The sequence below is a fragment of the Rhinopithecus bieti genome, unplaced genomic scaffold (genome assembly GCF_001698545.2).
Source record: "Rhinopithecus bieti isolate Rb0 unplaced genomic scaffold, ASM169854v2 scaffold_20154, whole genome shotgun sequence".
NCBI classification, from domain to species: domain Eukaryota; kingdom Metazoa; phylum Chordata; class Mammalia; order Primates; family Cercopithecidae; genus Rhinopithecus; species Rhinopithecus bieti.
The window spans coordinates 449,937-470,884 of NW_016809732.1; the positions used below are offsets into that span (position 1 = coordinate 449,937).

General features: G+C 48.1%; 1 protein-coding gene across 1 annotated transcript; it reads left to right on the top strand.

Annotated features, from left to right (window-relative positions):
• The first annotated feature begins 6,815 nt into the window (after nucleotides 1-6,815).
• Nucleotides 6,816-18,673, top strand: RLBP1 (retinaldehyde binding protein 1). Its single transcript, XM_017890151.1, has 9 exons — nucleotides 6,816-7,054; nucleotides 8,757-8,879; nucleotides 9,541-9,644; nucleotides 9,907-10,035; nucleotides 11,265-11,469; nucleotides 13,344-13,522; nucleotides 16,640-16,798; nucleotides 17,733-17,843; nucleotides 18,101-18,673. Exons 3-9 carry the CDS (start codon nucleotides 9,633-9,635, stop codon nucleotides 18,257-18,259), a joined length of 954 nt encoding a protein of 317 aa, XP_017745640.1. The 5' UTR covers nucleotides 6,816-7,054; nucleotides 8,757-8,879; nucleotides 9,541-9,632; the 3' UTR covers nucleotides 18,260-18,673.
• The last annotated feature ends 2,275 nt before the right edge of the window (nucleotides 18,674-20,948 follow it).

A 20,948-nucleotide genomic window follows, 5' to 3' on the forward strand; every position in this document is an offset into this window, starting at 1 on the left:
TTAACCAAAGAACAACTCCCCATTTTCGTGGAGCATTTTTTTGGCACTACCACATAGATCATTTCAGAACCTTTGTCTTGTTGTAGAACTTGCCCTATTTTATAATTATTTTGTGCAGGCCTCTCCCCTTCTAAACTGTGAGCTGCTTAAGGCAGAGACAGTATTTTGTTTATCTCTGGATGCACAGTGCCTAATATATAATAGCTACTCAATATATGTTGGTTGAAAGAATATGGGAAAGGGAAGGTAAGAGAGGAAGGGAAAGAATGGTGAAATAAGAGAAAGAAGGCCTCTTGAGTCTGGGCATGGTGGCTCACACCTGTAATCCCAGCACTTTGGGAGGCCGAGGTGGGTGGATCACCTGAGGTCAGGAGTTCAAGAGCAGCCTGACCAACATGGTAAAACCCCATCTCTACTAAAAATATAAAAATTAGCCAGGCATGGTGGTGGGTGCCTGTGATCCCAGCTACTTGGGAGGCTGAGGCAGAAGAATCGCTTGAACCTGGGAGGCAGAGGTTGCAGTGAGCCAAGATCGCACCACTGCACTCCAGCCTTGATGAAAGAGCGAGACTCTGTCTCAAAAAAGGAGAAGAAGGAGAAGGAGAAGGAGAAGCCTTCTTGATTTTTACATTTAACATCCCAGAAACCCAGTACTTAGATTCTACCATAAATATTTTATTCTACTTGCTTCATCACATCTATCCATCTATCCATCTATCCATCCCTCACATCAGCCATGGATCCATCTTCACTTTCTTATTACTTGTGTGTATTTGCAAGCTTATTTTTCCTCAGATCGTGGAATCACCTTAATTCTGAAATCCTCTCAGAACAAGCATCCTGATAGACTGTATTGTTCAGCTCCTCCTTGCTCATTCCCAGCACCTCCCACTCTTCCCCTGACACGGGCAGGCCTCTGTGGAATGAGCGGTGCCTCCTAGAGGGAGGGAACTTTTTAGAACATGAAGAGGCTGCCAGCCTCAGGGGTCAGAGACTCTGCTTGCTCGCTCTCATTACCACTGTTTAATTTTAAGGAAAATGCAGAATGTTCCTGGACTTGGGTTTTCCCACTTCTCAAAGGAAAGGTTAAGGCCTAGGATTCCATAAGGTCCTCCCTATCCCAGGATAATTATTACTGACCAAAGAAGGGATTGCATTGACCAAACTCTTGCCCACTGAAACTGCTCCCAGGGAGGGTCAGGTGATGTCACCTTCCCCAGGAGCCAGGGGGCAGGGGTGAAGTCCCTGGGCAGACACCCCTGTGTTGATCTCGCTTCTTGGGGAGGGATAACCTTGTGTGTTGAATGCTGAGAGGGCTTTAGAATGGCTAAGACTCTATTTCTAACCAGCTATGTGGCTTTGGGAAGACCCCTCATTTCCTGGACTCTCAGTATCCTAGTCTGTGAAAAAGGGGATTATACTCTCTCACATCTGGAAGGATTGCCTGAGATAAGGCTGGTAGGGCACAGGCCATGGTACAGAAGGGGGGCACCACAAATGTGAGCCATCCCTGCCTTCAGCCAGGCAGAGGGCAGCAGGCCAGGGAGCCCACGGTTGTCTGCCAGTGTTGCCAGCACAGGTGTCTGGGCCAATGAGTTAAACTGATTGGGAAGTGAGGAGGGAAGCTTAGAGGCACTAGAAGGGCTGTGAGCAGAAGATAATGCTGCAGAAAGCTCTGCTCCCCCAGAATGACCTCATAGCCTGCTAGTATCCCAAAAAGCTCTGTGTAGCCCACTCCTATCAGGGCTGGGCCATTAACTCAAAAGTGTTCCTGGTGCACAGGAACGTTCTTTGTGACGGAGTCTATCACCCAGCATTGACAGAGTCTCTTCTGAGCCCTCATGCTTCCTTCCGACGGGGCAGCCTGGGCTCTCATTCTCATTATCTCCAAGGAGACTTGCATGCTGTGAAGTACCTGGGAAAAAAACCATCATCCCATCTGTATTCGTTTGCTATGGCTGCCATCACAAAGTACCATAGACCTGGTGGCTTAAACAACAGAAATTCATTTTCTCACAGTTCTAGAAGCTGGAAGTCTGAGATCAAGGAGTTGGCAGAATCAGTTTCCTCTGCGACCTTTCTCCTTTCTTTGTAGGTGGCGTTCTCTCCCTGTGTCTTCCCATGGTCTTCCCACTGTAACTGTCTGTGTCCAAATTTCCTCTTCTTATAAGAATACCAACCATATTGAATTAGGGCTCACACTAATGACCTCATTTTAACTTAATTGCCTCTTTAAAAGCACAATCTAGGCCGGGCTCGGTGGCTCAAGCCTGTAATCCCAGCACTTTGGGAGGCCGAGACGGGTGGATCACGAGGTCAGGAGATCGAGACCATCCTGGCGAACACGGTGAAACCCCGTCTCTACTAAAAAAAAAAAAATAATAATACAAAAGCACATTCTGTAAATAACAGTCACATTCGGAAGCCCTGGGGGTTATGGCTTCCACATATGGATTGGGTGGGTGGGGAGTGGACGGATGCAGTTTGGCCCATGTGGCATCTTACAGGTGAAACAATTGAGGCCTAAGGGGGTCAGTGGCTCGTACTGGGCAGGGCCAGACCTAGAATCAGGACAGGAGACCCTCCCTCTCTGCCTTCACTCACATCCCAGCCTCCACTTGCCTGTCCCAGAGAGGAAGAGGATGGTGGGTAAGGGCAGTCATCGGTCTGACTCCCCACCAAACCTCCCAGCTGGTGGAAGTGACAGGTCAGGCAAGCCACTGTCCTGGGCACAGCCAGGAACAGCAGAAGGGCAGACATTCTCTAGGGCAGTGCTTTTCAAACTTTTATATGCATAGGAATTATTATACCTGGTGAACTCCATTAAAATTATTTATTTTTTATTTAAATTTTTTTGGGGCCAGGGTCTCACTGTGTTGCCCAGGCTGGAGTGTAATGGCTGTTCACAGGTACAATCATAGCTTACTACAGCCTTGAATTCCTGGAGTTGAGAAATCCTCCTTCCTCACCCTCCCCATTAGCTGAGACTACAGAGCTGTGCCACCGTTCTGGCTAAAAATTAAGTAATTTTAAGTAATTAAGTTAAAATGAGGTCATTAGGGTGGGCCCTAATCCAATCCAGGCTCTGACTTGGCCTCTCTGGGGAAGGGCCTGAGACTCTCCATTTCTGACAGGCTCCCAGGTAATGCCAATGCTGCTGGTTTCTAGACCACACTGAGCAGTAGCAAGGTTTAGACCAGCACGCTCCATGAGAAATAGATGTTATTCTAAATTTTCTAATATCACATCAAAAAAAGTAAAAACAAACAGGTGGGCCAGGTGCCTTGGCTCAGGCCTGTAATCCCAACACTTTGCGAAGCCAAGGTAGGAGGACAGCTTGAGACCAAGAGTTTGAGTTGGGCAATATAGTGAGACCCCATTTCTACAAAAAATAATTTTAAAAATTAGTTGAGGCCGGACGTGGTGCCTCATGCCTGTAATCCCAGCACTTTGGGAGGCTGAGATGGGCGGCTCACTTGAGGTCAGGAGTTCGAGACCAGCCTGGCCAACATGGTATAACCCTGTCTCTACTAAAAATATATAAAAAAATTAGCCAGGCATGGTGGTGCCCACCTGTAGCCCCAGCTACTCGAGAGGCTGAGGCAGGAGAATTGCTTGAACCCAGGAGGTGGAGGCTGCAGTGAGCTGAGATCACATCACTGCACTCCAGCTTGGGTGACAGAGCAAGACTCCATCTTAAAAAAAAAAAAAAATTAGTTAGGCAGGTTAGCGCTTGCTTATAGTCCTAGCTACTCAAGGGGCTGAGGCAGGAGAATTGCCTGAGTCGAGGAGTTGGAGGCTGCAGTGACCTATGATCATACCAGTGTACTCCAGGCTGGGCGACAGAGAGAGAGCCTACCCCTAAAAAAAAGAAACAGGACTAGGCGTGGTGGCTCACATCTGTAATCCCAGTAATTTGGGAGGCCAAGGTGGGATGATCGCTTGAGTCCAGAAGTTTGAGACCAGCCTGGGCAATGGAGTAAGACCTTGTCTTTACAAAAAACAAACAAACAAACAAACAAAAATGGCCGGGCATGGTGGCTCCTGTCTGTAATCCCAGCACTTTGGGAGGCTGAGGCAGGTGGATCACCTGAGGTCAGGAGTTCGAAACCAGCCCAGCCAACATGGTGAAACCCTATCTCTATTAAAAATACACAAAAAAATAGCTGGGTGTGATGGTGGGCACCTATAATCCCAGCTACTCAGGAGGCTGAGGCAGAAGAATTGCTTGAACCCGGGAGACAGAGGTTGCAGTGAGCTGAGATTGCGCCACTGCACTTCTCCCTGGGTGACAGAGTGAGATTCTGTCTCAAAAAAAAAAAAATTTAGTCAAATGTAGTGGTGCACTCCTGTGGTTTCAGCTACTTAGGAGGCTGAGGTAGGAAGATGGCTTGAGCTAGGGAGATCGAGGTTGCAGTGAGCCATAATCATGCCACTGCACTCTAGCCAGGGTGAGAGAACAAAACCCAGTCTCAAAAAAAGAAACAGGCAAAATTAGCTCGTGTGTGTGTATGGGTATCTTTTTTTTTTTTTCAGAGGGAGTCTCACTCCATCACCCAGGCTGGAGCGTAGTTGTGTGATCTCAGCTCACTGCAACCTTCACCTCCGAGGTTCAAGTGATCCTCCTACCTCAGCCTCCTGAATAGATGCGATTACAGGTGCCTGCCACCACACCCAGCTAATTTTTGCTTTTTTTGCAGGGACTAGGTTTCACCATGTTGGCCAGGCTGGTCTCAAACTCCTGACCTCAAGTGATCCTCCCGCCTTGGCCTCCCAAAGTGCTGGGATTACAAACTCTAATATATTTGTAACCCAATATATCACAAACGTGATCATGATAATTTCAGAACATTAAGCCTTATAAAAAGTGTTAATGAGATATTTTACATTATTTTGTTTGTACTAAGTCTTTAGGTACTTTATAGCACATCTCACTTGGGACTCTAAATTCTTATGAGAAATACTTCATCACAAAATTTACAGTTGAAAAAAATAGGATCACACATCTAAGTTGTTCTAAACCTACTTACAAGTTTTCAAAAAACTGAATCCAGTATTAGTTTTTAAATTTACATTTAAGTTAATTAAAATCAAATAAATTTAAAAATGTGAGACTGGGCACAATGACTCACGCCTGTAATCCCAGCACTTTGGGAGGCCAAGTCAGTGTGATCACTTGAACTCAGGAGTTTGAGACTAGCCTGGCCAACATGTGAAACCCCATCTCTACTAAAAATACAAAAATTAGCCAGACGTGGTGGTGCACACCTGTAACCCCAGCTCCTTGGGAGGCTGAGGCACAAGAATCACTTGTACCTGGGAGGCAGAGGTTGCAATAAGCTGAGATCGCACCACTGCACTCTAGCCTGGGTGACAGAGTGAGACTCTGTCACCTGCCAGCCCCCACCAAAAATTTAGTTCTTGGGTCGTATTACCCCATTAAAAAAAATTTTTTTATAGTGAGACCCAATCTCTAGCATTACCCCATTGCAAATGATGAAAAGCTACATGTGGCTAGTGGCTACTGTATAAGACAGCACAGGACTAGACCACCAGGAAGAAGAATGACATAAATGAAGGATCCCCAGCTCCACAGAGGACTTGGGACAGAAACAGCCCAAGACCCAGAGAGCAGCCAGAGTAGGAGCCCAGGGAAAGAGCTTTTGGAAACAAACACCTCAAGGTGACTGAAGTGCACCCCAAGATCTAAGCACCAGGCATTGCAGCCTGCTCTGGAGGAAGGGCTCGGCAGGAAATGGGGAGGTGTGAAGAAATCCCAAACCTGTCAAAGTAGGAATGGGTGGAAAAGCAAGAACTATGTCCAGGGAAAATAAAAAAGCACTTCTGGGGTTGGATTCTGGAGAGTGACCTGTGCAGGGGAGCTTGACCTTGTCCTGGGCACCTCTAGGAGGCAAAATTAGGACCAAGGGTGGTCATTACAGGAAGCTGCTTGGGGCTCAAACCAACAATGAGTTTTTAAACAAGGAGAGTCCCCAGTAATGGAAACACGGAGCTTCCTGCCCTTGGAATCCTAGACGGAAAATGTTCTACAGGAATCACCTCCTCCTCATCCAGTGGAATAGCAAAACAGAGGCTGGGCAGGTACCTGTTGAGAGGCTGCAGAGGGGCTTCTTCCTGTATAAAGGGTTGAATAATACGTTCCCTCCAGTTAGGTGCCTACTGATTCTGTATTCAGAGTAATCGACCTTTCCGGAGGACTTATTAAGTGTCCGGCAGCTAAACCCCTGAAATAAGCACTTTACTGCCATTTCATCCACACTAAAGTCATGAGCCTGGTCCTCTAGTTTTCTCCACTTCTTAGAGGAGAAGACTGAGCCACTGAGTTTTGAAGTCACGTCTCACGGCCAGAAGATGCTCCAGCGAGGCTTTACAAGTGGGCAGTCTGGTTCCGAGGCATGCCATTCGCTGCACCACACTGCCCAGAAGGAGGCTCAGCCTGTCTTGTCCTCTCCCTGCTTGGCCTTAACCAGCCACATTTCCCAACTGATCCCACTCACTGCAGAGGTGAAAACTACCATGCCAGGTCCTGCTGACTGGGAGAGGGGTGGGCAATAGGCTTGGATTTGCCGGAGCTTCCACTGTAGATGTAATCACATGTACAATTTCCCTTCACCTCTTGTTACCCTGGGGCGGAGGGAGGAGGGGTGCTCTCTCAGCAACCCCACCCTGGGATCTTGAGGAGAAAGAGGGCAGGGAAAAGAGGGAATGGGACTGGCCCAGATCCCAGCCCCACGACCGGGCTTCCACATGGCTGAGCAGGAACTCCAGAGCAGCAGCACACAAAAGAGGGCTTTGATGCGCCTCCAGCCAGGCCCAGGCCTCTCCCCTCTCCCATCTCTCTCCGGGTCTTCCTTTGCCCCACTCTGGGCCTCCTGTGAGCCCGATTTAACGGAAACTGTGGGCGGTGAGAAGTTCCTCATGACACACTAATCCCAACCTGCTGACTGGACCACGCCTCCAGCAGAGGCAACCTCTAGAGCTCCAGGACATTCAGGTACCAGGTGGCCCCAAGGAGGAGCCGCCGACCTGGCAGGTAAGTCAATACCTGGGGCCTGCCTGGGCCAGGGAGCCCAGGACTGGGGTGAGGACTCAGGGGAGCAGGGAGACCACATCCCAAGCTGCCTGTAAAACTGAAACCACCTGGCCATTCTCCAGGTTGAGCCAGACCAATCTGATGGCAGATTTAGCAAATAAAAATACGGGACACCCAGTTAAATGTGAATTTCAGATGAACAGCAAATACATTTTCAGTATTAAAAAAGTTCACATGTAGGCCAGGTGCAGTGGCTCACACCTGTAATCCCAGCACTTTGGGAGGCCAAAGCAGGCAGAACACCTGAGGTCAGGAGTTCAAGACCAGCCTGGCCAACATAGAGAAACCCTGTCTCTACTAAAAATACAAAAAATTAGCTGGGCATGGTGGTGGGCAACTGTAGTTCCAGCTACTCAGGAAGCTAAGGCAGGAGAATCGCTTGAACCTGGGAGGCAGAGGTTACAGTGAGCTGAAATTGCACCATTGCACTCCAGCCTGGGCAACAAGAGCGAAACTCTATCTCAGAAAAACAAACAAACAAACAAACAAACAACAACAACAAAAAGTTCACATTTAACTGGGCATTCTGTATTTTCATTGGCAACCTGAGATGGCAGGGAACAGCATTGGCATGGTGCAAGGGATAGGCATTTTTTCATTGTGTACAGCTTGTAAATCAGTATTTTTAAAACTCAAAGTTAACAGCTTGGGCATATTTAGAAAAGAGTTGCTGGACAGACTTGAACCCTGTATTCCTAAGATCTAGGATCTCGTTCTGATGGTCTGCACAACTGGCTGGGGGTGTCCAGTCACTGTCCCTCTTGTCTGGGCTCCCCAGGGCCTCTCCATTTCCATTCCTGTTCCAGCAAAACCCAACTGATAGCACAGTAGCATTTCAGTCTGTCTATCTCTGTGCCCACCTATCTGGACGTCCATCAGCCAGAAAGATGGCTTAGATTTAGTTCCTGTGGGTGGATTATGGCCCCCAGAACTTCCCTGTGCTTGCTGGGGCTGTGGAGTGGAAGGAGCAGGAAATGGGGGAACCTCAGATACTCTTTGGGGGTCCTCCAAGTCTCTTTGTGCAAGTTAGGGTAATGATCAATATGGAGCTAAGAAAGAGAAGGGGAACTATGTTTTAGAACAGGACACTGTGCCAGGAGCATTGCAGAAATTATATGGTTTTCATGACAGTTCTTTTTGGTAGGTACTTTATTATCCTCAGTTTGCCGATGAGGAAACTGAGACCCAGAAAGGTTAAATAACTTGCTAGAATCACACAAGTCGTAACTGACAAAGCCTGATTCAAACCCAGGTCTCCCTAACCTTTAAGGTTTCTATGATGCCAGCTCTCCTAGGGAGTTTGTCTGCAGATGTCTTGGCTCTAGGTGTCAAAAAAAGACTTGGTGTCAGGTGGGCATAGGTTCAAGTCCCAGCTCTGTCCCTTACCAATTGTGACTCGCTGATTGAACTGACCATGGAACCTGGTCACAGGTAGGAGCAGGATGGTGAAAGTTTCCTGAAGGCACTTAGGCAGGACATTTAGGCAGGAGAGAAAACCTGGAAACAGAAGAGCTGTCTCCAAAAATACCTACTGGGGAAGCAGGTTGTCATGTGGGCCATGAATGGGATCTGTTCTGGTAATCAAGCATTACTTATGTGTCCATTTAACTACATCTCATAACTCTTCCATCCTACTTTACAGGGAACAACCAAGACTGAGGTTAAATCACACAGCCTGCAAGTGGAAGAGAAGAACTTGAATCCAGGTCCGACTTTTGCGCCACAGCAGGCTGCCTCTTGGTGCTGACAGGAAGTCACAACTTGGGTCTGAGTCCTGATCCCTGGCTATTTTTTGGCTGTGTTACCTTGGACAAGTCACTTATTCCCCCTCCTCTGTTTCCTCCTATGTAAAATGGGAATAATAATGCTGACCCTGGGTCTGAGAGAGTGGATTTGAAAGTACTTAGTGCATCACAAAGCACAGAACACACTTCCAGTTTCATGGTTATGTACTTACGTAACTGGTCATCACCCATCTTGAGAACGAATGCATTGGGGAAAGGGCCATCCACTAGGCTGTGAAGTTTCTGAGGGACCCCTTTGGCCTGGAGAAGGATGGCCACAGAGAGAGGAGAGATTGCCTTATCCTGCAGTGATCGTGTCATTGAGAATAGAGCCAGATTCTTTTCTTCCTGGCAGGGCCAACTTGTTGTAACATCTGAGGACTGAGCTATTCGTGTCTGTGCCTTGTCCAAACAGTGTTTCCCAAAGTGTAGCCCAAGACCCATCTCCCTCAGAGCCACCAGGAAGTGCTTTAAATTGCAGGTTCCTAGGCCCCAGCCTGCACCTTCAGAGTCAGAATCGTGGAAGTTGGGGCCCAGGCACCTGCATTTCTAAGAAATGCCTTGGGTGATTCTGATGCAATTGAAAGTTTGAGATCCACTGTTCTGAGACAATAACAAAACGGTTTTTCTAACCCCTTGCAGCCCTGACTTCCTGAAGGGGCCGACTGGAGAGGCCAGGACAGAGAAAGCAGATCCCTTCTTTTTCCAAGGACTCTGTGTCTTCCAGAGGCAATATGTCAGCAGGGGTAAGTACCGTGTCCTCCAGGGCTCCCCTCCACCCACCTTCCTTCTCTTCCCTCTCCCTCCCTCCTCACTTCTCTATCTTCTGTTCTGCCCAGGAATATAGGCACACACTCATATAACCTCGGTGTGGGTCCTGACCCCCACAAGAGGAGGAGGCTTAACAATGACCTTGGGAAAAAAAATTAAATGTCTGAACAGGCCCATTCCCATAGCTGGCTTAGGCTGACGGAGTTGGCTGTTCCTGTTTTTCCTTTCTTTGCCCAGGTGGGCACGTTCCGCATGGTACCTGAAGAGGAACAGGAGCTCCGTGCCCAACTGGAGCAGCTCACAACCAAGGACCATGGACCTGTCTTTGGCCCGTGCAGCCAGCTGCCCCGCCACACCTTGCAGAAGGTGAGGTGGCTGACAGTGCGGGGAGGAGCAGCCTAGGGAGGCAACATGAGGGGAACATGACCGCATTCTCTGTTCTGTGAAAGGGTCTAGCCCTGGCACTCCAGATCATCCTGGACCTGATAGACTGGCCTGTTCTAGGGTCCTTCCTGGTGGTCACGGCTATGGCAGCAACTGGGTTGACCAGACACTCAGCCAGTCTAGCCCAACCCAAGACTACAGCCCAGAGCCTCGGAACTAGGGCCCTCTAAACTAGACTCAATATGAGGAGCATTGGTTTGGAAATGGCCCCAGGGAACAAGCATCCAAATGCTGCCCCTGCTAGACAGGCAAGAGACGTGAGTTCCAGAACCAGACCTACTTTCAGCTTGCTGTGTGACCTTGAACAGATTGCTTTCCATCTCTGGGTCTTGCCCTCTGTACCTGTGAAAGATGGTTGGTGGACTAGCTCAGAGATGATCAGACTGTGCTCTGTGGAGGCTGACAGAGCTGTCTTAGGGCTGCTGGGGAGGATGAGAAGTGGCCGAACTGAGCCTGGGCTCCCAGCTTCCATCTCTGCTTCCTTGGGCATCTCAAGGGAAACGTGCTATTAGTTCCTTCACACTTGACTCCCCCTCCTTTCCCTTCCCTCCAGAGAGCTGTCTGAGGTGCACGGAGGAGTTCTCCTGACCCAGCAGAGGGGAGGAATGTGAGGCTCTGGGCAGGAGGCAGGCTGCCATCTGCTGGAGAGCTGAGTTTTTGAAAAAATCAGAACCAAGCCTGAGAGGCAGCAGAGTGAAGTGATGAAAAGAGGAGTCCCAGCTCCACTCCTTTCTCTCTGGGTGACCTTGAGCAAGAATATCTTCACCTTTATGAGCCTCAGTCTGCTCATCTGAGAGATGGGGATAAGAACACCAACCATGATGGTCTGTGGCAGATTGAAAAACACAATGCATTTAAGGGACTTAGGTTGCTGGGCAAAGGCTCAGTTAGTGTAGGCAGTCATTTTTAGAAACATTTAGACTGTTGGCCATATTCTGCAAATATCCAGGATGAACAGTTTGACCGAATTCTCTCCACACACAACAATCTCAGATGTTGCCAGTACAGTTGCTGCCCCTGGGGCAGAAGAGCAAGGGCTGCGGCTGCAGACCTCTGGGCCCCCTCAGCTTTGGCAGGAGACTCATCACCTGCGTGTCCTACCCCTCACCCGCACCTAAGTCTAACTTCATGCACACCCCACCCTGATCCAGGCCAAGGATGAGCTGAATGAGAGAGAGGAGACCCGGGAGGAGGCAGTGCGAGAGCTGCAGGAGATGGTGCAGGCGCAGGCGGCCTCGGGGGAGGAGCTGGCCGTGGCCGTGGCGGAGAGGATGCAAGAGAAGGACAGCGGCTTCTTCCTGCGCTTCATCCGCGCGCGAAAGTTCAACGTGGGCCGTGCCTATGAGCTGCTCAGAGGTGAGGCCCGTGCTGAAGGGACGGCTCTGAGAGGACGGGAGGCCATGAGGATGGTATCCACTCTCACCCAGGCACTGAAGAGGCCCGCTTCCATACCGTGGGCAAGTCTGTTTCTCTGAGCCGCCATATCCTTACTTGTAAAGTGGGTCAGCTCTGACAATGAACGAACGAATGAATGAATGAATGAAGTGTGTCAGGAGCAGATTCCTAGAGGTCTGAGTCCTTCCAACTCTCTCTCAGTCTTGGGATTCAATGAGTAAAACTTGGGTACCCCATTTGGTTGACGAGGGGAGGAGTTTCCCCTCCAGAACCCCACCATGAGAACCTAAGCTTTGGCTCTGGAATGCTGCAGGACGGTGGATAGTGCCTCGCTGAAGGCAGTTACCTAAGCCCTATGTGCAGTGGAACTGAAGATAGTGTCAGACCTGGGAATGAGCCCCGGGGACAGAACTGCCCAGGCACTGCTGGCTGGATGAAGACAGGATGCCTCAAGAAATCATCGGCGGGGTGCGGTGGCTCATGCCTGTAATCCCAACACTTTGGGAGGCCGAGGTGGGCAGATCATCTGAGGTCGGGAGTTCGAGACCAGCCTGACCAACATGGAGAAACCCCATCTCTACTAAAAATACAAAACTAGCCAGGCGTGGTGGTGCATGCCTGTAATCTCAGCTACTTGGGAGGCTGAGGCAGGAGAATCGCTTGAACCTGGGAGGCAGAGGCTGCGGTGAGCTGAGATCATGCCATTGCACTCCAGCCTGGGCAACAAGAACAAAACTCCATTTCAAAAAAAAAAAAAGGGGGGTCCCTCAAGAAATCAAATCTTAGGCACTGGTGGAGGGAAATGGGGTCTGAGCGGACCCTCTGCGGGCTAATGATTTTCCTTTTCTTACTTCTTCCTTCTCCAAATGGTAATTCAGGGCCATGCTGTGCCAAGAACTGTTTTAGGCCAAGGGATGCAGTGGAGACAAAACAGACAAGAGTTCCGTGCCCTGGTGGGACTTATATTCTAATGGTGGAAACGATACATCCGATAAATAAAGTAAAATTATATAGGGTTAAATAATGGTAAGGAATAAGGAAATAAATTAAGGAGGTGGATATAAAGTCTTGAGGGGTTGAAGTTTTAGATAAAGTGGCCAAGGAAGTCCCAGTGCAAAGGGAATTTCTGAAGAAAAACCCAAAGGAAATGAGATATCTGTGGGGAAGAGCAGCCGGGGCAGAGGGAACAGCAAAGACAAAGGCCAGGGGGTGGGAGGTGCCCGGAGTATTCCAGAGCAGTGAGTGAGTTGATGTGGCAGTCTCTTGGCAGATGTGCCCAGCTCCTCGAGGGGCTCAAGTTTGGTGGTGCGGGCCACAGAAGTGGGGAACTGCTCAGGATGGGTAAGGATGGAGTTTGTGGACTGTAAAGGTGCTGCTGAAATCAGGAAGGGCTCTGTGTCCTGCTTGGGGTTTGGATTCTCCTTGGGAGCTTCTCCCCAGCCCTGTGCACACCTCACCACTCAGCTTATCCTGTGCCCTGTGCCTTGTCCCCATGGGGAAGAAAATAACAAGTAATGCTTATCCTCATATTTAGGACTATGCTTCATGTTTGCAGAAGCTTATGATGATGTTTACACCTTGAATCATTTGATTGCCACAACAATTTGGTGAGATAGGCCACTATCTAGACTATCTAGAATAGATAGGCCAATATCGAGATCCCATTTTTTGGAGAGGCAACATGGGGCTCAGATAGGTTGAGTAGCCAGCTCAGTCACACATAGGACATATGTGGAAGAGCCAGGCAGGAGGCCAGGTCTCTGAGTCCCACTAGGTGGGATGGGGTAGGGCTGGGATGGCTCCCTGAGGGGTTTCCTCTGCTCTCCTTCCTCCAGGCTATGTGAATTTCCGGCTGCAGTACCCTGAGCTCTTTGACAGCCTATCCCCAGAGGCTGTCCGCTGTACCATTGAAGCTGGCTACCCTGGTGTCCTCTCTAGTCGGGACAAGTATGGCCGAGTGGTCATGCTCTTCAACATTGAGAACTGGCAAAGTCAAGAAATCACCTTTGATGAGGTTAGTGGGGGCTTGCCTGGCTCCCACCCCATGGGTTGGGTTCCCTCCCTCAACCCTGGCCTCTACTGGGCCCTCATTTCTGGTTCCCCAGGAGGCAAGGTCTGTAGAGGGGGAAAGGTGGGCAGCCACCTGCCACCAAGCCCTTTCCAGGCAGGGAGAGAAGTCCTAGGATGTGCCAGGGCAGCTGGAAAACCCAGCAGCTTTGCAGGTGGGGCTTGATGGTCAATAATACGTGGCTCTTCCTGGGTATCCCAGCCAAGTGCCAAGCAGGGGTAACAGCTGTGTGCCACAAGCTGGGGGCTGCCCTGCCAAATGCTAAAAGCTGAGAGCAACAGAGAGAACAGGGATTAGTGGACTATAGGCTGGAAGAGATTCTGGAAAGCACAGGTTCCAGTCTATTTAGGAGCCCGAGTTCTTTGTGCTTATATATGTACACAATTTTGCTTGTCTGAGCCGTTAAGGGGGCTGCCCCAAGTGGGGGAATTAGGGTTTGTCTTGGGAGAGCTTCAGCATGTGCCACTGAGCCTGAAAATATTCCTTTAATTTTAAAAAATACTGCTACAAACTTATTTTATTTATTTTTGAGATGGAGTCTCGCTGTAGTCACCCAGACTGGAGTGCAGTGGCATGATCTTAGCTCACTGCAACCTCCTCCTCCTGGGTTCAAGCGATTCTCACGCCTCAGCCTTCCAAGTAGCTGGGATTACAGGCGCACGCCATCATGCCCCGCTAATGTTTGTATTTTCAGTAGAGACGTGGTTTCACCATGTTGGCCAGGCTGGTCTCGAACTCCTGAGCTCAAGTGATCTGCCCACCTTGGCCTCCCAAAGTACTGGGATTACAGGCATGAGACACAGCACCTGGCCCAAACTAATTTTAGATAATGCTATCTAGTTGTGCCAACACAATTTATTAAAAAGTCCATCTTTTTTCAATGACTTGAAATGCCATCTTTATCATATTTTATATTTTCATATGTACTTGGTCTCTTTCTGGACTTTCTATTCTGTTTCATTGGCCTCTTTATCTATTCACACTCCAATATCATACTGTTTTGATGATAGGGATTTTGTGGCATGTTTGATCTGTTAGGGCTAGTTTTGTCCTTACTGCTCTGCTTTTTGGGGGGCTTTTCTAGCTACTTCTACATGTTCATTTTCCCCATGATCTATGATTTAGAATTAATTTGTCTAGCTTTAGGAGAAATATTAGGAGTATGTTTTTGGGGATAATATTAAACATAAATAATGAGCTTGGGGAGAACTGGCTTCTTTCAGAATGTCACATTCTTGGCCAGTTGTCCTATCCACAAATGTGAGATGCCTTCTGTTTTATTCAAGTCAACTTTCAAGTTTTCAGGAGTGTTTTAAAGGTTTCTTCATAAGCTATGATAGTGCCATTGCACTTCAGCTGGGGGGACAGAGAGAGACTCTGTTTCTGAAAATAAAAATTTTTAAAATTTTTTCCTCACAATGTCCTGCACGGTTCTCATTAAATTTGTCTTAGGTATTAATTTTGTTTTCATTGCTAAAAATGGGGCTCCTTCTTCCATTATATCTTCTAGTTGGTTATTGTTTGTATAAATGAAGGTTATTGTTTTTGTTTTTTAATTGTATATCCCCCTATTTTACTGAACTCTTTTAAAATTTATGTTAGTTTTATAATGGATTCTCTGGGGTGTTCTAAGTATACTATAATACTATCTGTAAGTAGAGAAGATAGTTTTCTTTTCCTTTCCACTTCTCATGCCCCTGATTTTTTTTTTTTTTTTTTAAACAAATTGATGGCATTGGTTAGTATGTTCAACATAGAATTAAATGGTGGCAGAGATGGTGAAATCCTTATCTAATTCCTGATCTTAGTAAGGATGCCTGTAGTGTTTTCCCATTAAATAAGACACAGGCTGTAGAGCTGAAGCACACACCTGAGTATCTGTGTGTATTACGAAAGAGACTTAAATATATATTTTTTCTTATTACATAAGTGATATCTACTCATTTTAGAAAATACAAAAAATTGGCTGGGCACAGTGGCTCATGCCTGTAATCCCAGCACTTTGGGAGGCTGAGGCAGGTGGATTACCTGAGGTCAGGAGTTCAAGACCAGCCTGGCCCACGTGGTGAAACCCTGTCTCTGCTAAAAATATAAAAATTAGCCAGACGTGGTGGCAGGCGCTTGTAATCCCAGCTACTCAGGAGACTGAGGCAGGGGAATCGTTTGAACCCATGAGGCGGAGGTTGTAGTGAGCCGGGATGGCACCACTACACTCTAGCCTGGGCAACACAGCAAGACTCCACCTCAAAAAAAAAAAAAATTACAAACAAATTTAAAATCATTTGCAATTCTACTACCCAGAGAGCTCTACCATTGACATCCTTTCAATCTTTTTATACGTGTATGCACACACATATACACACACACATGCACACATATTTTTCTTTTTTTTGAAACAGTTTTGACACAGGTTGGAGTGCAGTGGCGTGATCTCGGCTCACTGCAACCTCTGCCTCCCAAGTTCAAGTGATTCTCCTGCCTCAGCCTCCCAAAGTAGCTGGGATTACAGGTGCCTGCCACCACGCTTGGCTAATTTTTTTGTATTTTTAGTTGAGACAGGGTTTCACCATGTTGGCCAGGCTGGTCTTGAATTCTTGACCTCAGATGGTCCACCCGCCTCGGCCTCCCAAAGTGCTAGGATTACAGGCGTGAGCCACCATGCCCAGCTCACACATTTTTCTTATAATAATGGTATTATATTCTACAATAATATATCATGCACATTTTCCTGTATTATTAGTCTTCTATATTGTTTTTAATTGTTCCAGAGCATTCCATGGCATAAATGTACCATAATTTCACCAGTTCCCATTGTTGGACATTTAGGTTGTCTCCAATGTTCCTACTATTGTAAGAGTACTGGGATAAACCTTCTGGCCTCTAACCATGGATGTGACATTCAAGCTTATTTTCTTGGTATACATTCGCAGAAGTGGAATGTCCGAGATCAAAGCCTGCAGCAATGAAGAATGAAGAATGTACCAATTAGCTCTCCCCTCAGGACCTCTAGCCTTAATTATTGTTGCGGGTTAGGCCTTACAGCCTGTTCTCTCTGTGCCCAAGATCTTGCAGGCATATTGCTTCATCCTGGAGAAGCTGCTGGAGAATGAGGAAACTCAAATTAATGGATTCTGCATCATTGAGAACTTCAAAGGCTTTACCATGCAGCAGGCTGCTAGTCTCCGGACTTCAGATCTCAGGAAGATGGTGGACATGCTCCAGGTGAGGCTTAGAGCTCTGTCCCACAGGAGCCTCCCACATCTGGGGAGGCTGAGAGGCTGGGCCTCCTTTCATGGTGCTTGCAGGGACCTGAGAATTTAGACCACCTCATGCCATAAAGAGCAGTGCCAGTCACAGTCCTAACCACAAGCACTTGCATAGTGATTGACAGTTTGCCAAGTATTCACTTTCATTTTTCCATTGACTCCTTGAGAGCATTCTTTCCCTCCTTCCCTGCTTCATTTTTCAAACCTGGAAACGAAGGCTCAGAGATTTAAGTGACATCTCAAGGTCACACAGCAATCAAGTGGCAGAGGCCAGACTTGAACCTGCATCTTCTGACCTGTAATCCCATGTTGTCTGTCCACATATGTCGCACTGCCTCTCTTTGAATGTGGATTCACCCCGAGAAAGAGATATCACTAGCCCTCTGATAATTCACTCTTATATATGCTGACATGTCAGGAGTCCTTTCTTAGAGCCATCTTGGATCTGCTCCGTGTATTTGGGAAAGGAGGGGTGGGAGGTGGAAGTCGTGGGAGGGGCTGATGGACAATGACGGATGATAAGAGTGTTCCTGTGGTTTGTAATAGTTTGCAGTCCCTTCGGCAGGCAAGTGGGTTTGAAAACACTCACCAAAAGGCCAAGAAAGGCTACTTTCATTTCTTGACCTAATTCCTGGTTTTATTTGCATCAGCAGGGAGAGGGTTGGGTCATATGAATCTTGGGGCTTCCTCCCTGCAGTCTGGGCCACAGGAAAGCCAGGGATCCCTAGTTGCTGGCCTGGAAATAGGACCTTCAGTGGGCCCTTCTCCAGGGCAGCCCTGTGATGTTGGACAAGTCTGTTCTATGCCATGAGGAGAGGCAGCAGGGAATGAGTGGGAGCCTCAGAGGTCATCAGGGCCATGGGGAATGGGATGTCTCTCTGTCACTGCAGGATTCCTTCCCAGCCCGGTTCAAAGCCATCCACTTCATCCACCAGCCATGGTACTTCACCACGACCTACAATGTGGTCAAGCCCTTCTTGAAGAGCAAGCTGCTTGAGAGGGTGAGTACATGGGCCGCCCAGACAATGAGACAAGAGGGCCGAGGGTGGGGCCCCATCTGAGCCCTCCTCACACTCTACCATGGTCCTGAGCTACGTGGATCCCACTGACACCCAATATGGAGACCTGCGGAGAGGGATGTCGCCAGGCAAAGATTGCACATGATGGGGCTTTGTCCTCCTGCCCCTTTCCTTCCTCAACCCTCCTCCTTAGGGCACCTCCTCCTGCTCAGCTCTCTCTCTCCCTTGCTTCCCTGCAGGTCTTTGTCCACGGAGATGACCTCTCTGGTTTCTACCAGGAGATTGATGAGAACATCCTGCCCTCTGACTTTGGGGGCACGCTGCCCAAGTATGATGGCAAAGCTGTTGCTGAGCAGCTCTTTGGCCCCCGGGCCCAAGCTGAGAACACAGCCTTCTGAAAACATCTCCTGCCAGCTGAACTGTAGTTAGAATGCCTGGGCCTCTCCTCAACTGTCCTGGACCGAAAGCTAGGAAAGGGCTGCTTGAGATGACTGTGGTCCCCCCTTAGACTCCCTAAGCCTGAGTGACCTCAGATGTCACCCTGTTCTCAAGGTGGGGAATGGGGAATAAAGGAGGGGAATTCCCTTGAACAAGAAGAACTGGGGTAGTTATATTTCCAGCCGCCCTTGAAGCTTTAAGACAGTGATTTTTGTGTGAGATTGTATTTCAAAGACTCTAATTCGTTTTCTCAATCATTTCCTTTGTAACAGAGTTTTACGACTTAGAGTCTGTGAAAACAGGCAAGGAGCCTGGGTTAAAATATCCCCCTACTCCTAGCAAAAATGCAATAAAAGAAGATAAAGGAGGGAGGACATATGTTCAAATGATTTGGCAAACACAGCAGTCCTGGTGGCCTCTAGGCAGGCTAGGGGTTTTCCACACAGAATTCCAGGGTGGAAGAGGCCTGGAAGTGGCTTCATTCAGGGGTGGCCTGCTCCCCTTGGTGAGGTACAGTCTGACCTGTGTGGGATGGTCAGGAACTTGGACCTCTTTCCAGGGTGGCAGTCACGTTCCCTCCATCTGTCTGGGAGAGGGGGGTCTCTCCAACAAACGCTGTCTCCTCCTCCTTGCCTGGATGGACGGATCTACTTAGATTCATAGGTGGCATCTTCTCTGAGCTCACTCAGTCCTCAAGTTACAGAGTAAAGCTCTCTTTTTGTCTTCACTCTTAGGCACGTTACAGTGATGAACTTACACTTTCCAAATCTGCGTGGTTTTTTTTTTTTGTTTTTTTTTGAGACAGGGTCTCACTTGTCACCCAGGCTGGAGTGCAGTGGTGCTATCATAGTTCACTGCAACCTCAAACTCCTGGGCTCAGGCAAGCCTCCTGCCTCAGCCTACTGAGTAGCTGGGACTACAGGCACATGCCACTGCACCCAACTAATTTTTTACTTTTTTTTTTTTTTTTTTTTTTTTTTGTAGAGATAAGGTTCTGGCTGTACTGCCCAGGCTAGTCTTCAGCTCCTGGCTTCAAGCCATCCTTCCACCTCAGCCTCTCAAAGTGCTGAGATTATAGTTGTGAGCCACCATGCCTGGCCCAAATCTGCATATTTTGACAAATACAAATGCTTTCCTTCTATGGAGTTGGCTTTCCTCAAGTGCTTGATGATTTTCGGGTGTGTGCTCATTTCTGTAGGTGAGAATCCCTGTTAGATGCCGTTTGCTGAGCATGCTGTTCCCTCTTGGGGAAGTGCTGGCTTCTTCTGGGCATGCGTCTCCTAAGCACTGACAGATACTTTTTCTAAGATGCTACACTCATTTTCCCACATGGAAGCAGACACTGGCTGGCTAGTGGCAGTAGGTGAGGCCTTGTTGTTCCCACCAAGGTGTCCCAGTCAATCAACCCAAGACTTGTCTGCTCTTGCCTGTAGGATCACCTCCATTCTTTGTGGGTATGAAGCACCCTAAGTGCTACACCTACCTTTTGGGGCAGGATATTCCAACCGTTTTCTGGACTATGGATTCAATTCAGTCCTGTCTGCTTTCACACCTTTGGGAATTTCTCTGATCCACTGAGAGTTCTCTTTCTTGCTTTTCAGTGAGGCTGTGTACATGTTCATGTATATATCAATGTATATGTATGTGTGTGTGGGTATATATATATATACACATATATATGCACTTATTTCTTACATACTTTCTTTCACTACTACGGTTTGTAGTGTATGCTCATTACCCAAGAAACTTCCTTCTTTATAGCATTCACAGTCAACAATCCATGGTCATAAAATCCATGAAAATGAAAATGGTATTTACATAGGACTATTAGGCTGGAGGAGGAATCATAGCAAATTATTATGGGCAGAAGGGTAGAAGATCAACCAGTGAGGATTTTGTCCCAAAAGTTGAGGCTTCCTTTTTGCAAACCAAATCTCACATGGAATCTTGGTATTTAAACCTAAAAAGGGCAGGCATGTGGCTCATGCCTATAATCTCAGCACTTTGCGGGGCCAAGGCAGGAGGATCGCTTGAACTTGGGAGTTTGAGAACAACCTGGGCAACATGGTGAAACCTCTACAAAAAATACACAATTTAGTTGGGCATGGTGGTGCACGCCTGTAGTCCCCACTACTCAGGAGGCTGAGGTGGGAGGATCATCTGAGCCCAGGAAGTCGAGGCTGCAGTTAGCCATGCACTCCAGCCACTGCACTCCAGCCTGGACAACAGAGGGACACCCTGTATCAACAAAACAAAACACAACACCAACTTAAAAAAGTGAAGCTGCTCTGGTAGAAGGGGCCTCACCCTGAGAGATTGCTTATGAACATCTGGAGCTAAGAAGGTATTTCAAGTGCGAGAACTGTCAATGGTGCTTTGGGGTACTGTGAGAAAGGAATAGAGACTAGCGTTTGCCAAGGTGGAGGGCACTGGTGACCCGCGTCGAGGTGTTGATGGAAGGAGGTGGTGATGAGGCTGAATTAAATAATTAAAAGGAATGGGTATTTTTGGTCAGGCATGGTGGCTCATGCCTGTAATCCCAGCACTTTGGGAGGCCAAGGTGGGCAGATCACTTGAGGTCAGGATTTGAGACCAGCTTGGCCAACATGGTAAAACCCCATCTCTACTAAAAATACAAAAATTAGCCAG

Excerpts from the sequence above, each read along its gene's own strand:
- RLBP1 (XM_017890151.1), top strand. Across the intron at positions 10,036-11,264 it reads CCCGCCACACCTTGCAGAAG|GCCAAGGATGAGCTGAATGA; the intron begins GTGAGGTGGCTG and ends ACCCTGATCCAG. Across the intron at positions 16,799-17,732 it reads AGATGGTGGACATGCTCCAG|GATTCCTTCCCAGCCCGGTT; the intron begins GTGAGGCTTAGA and ends CTGTCACTGCAG.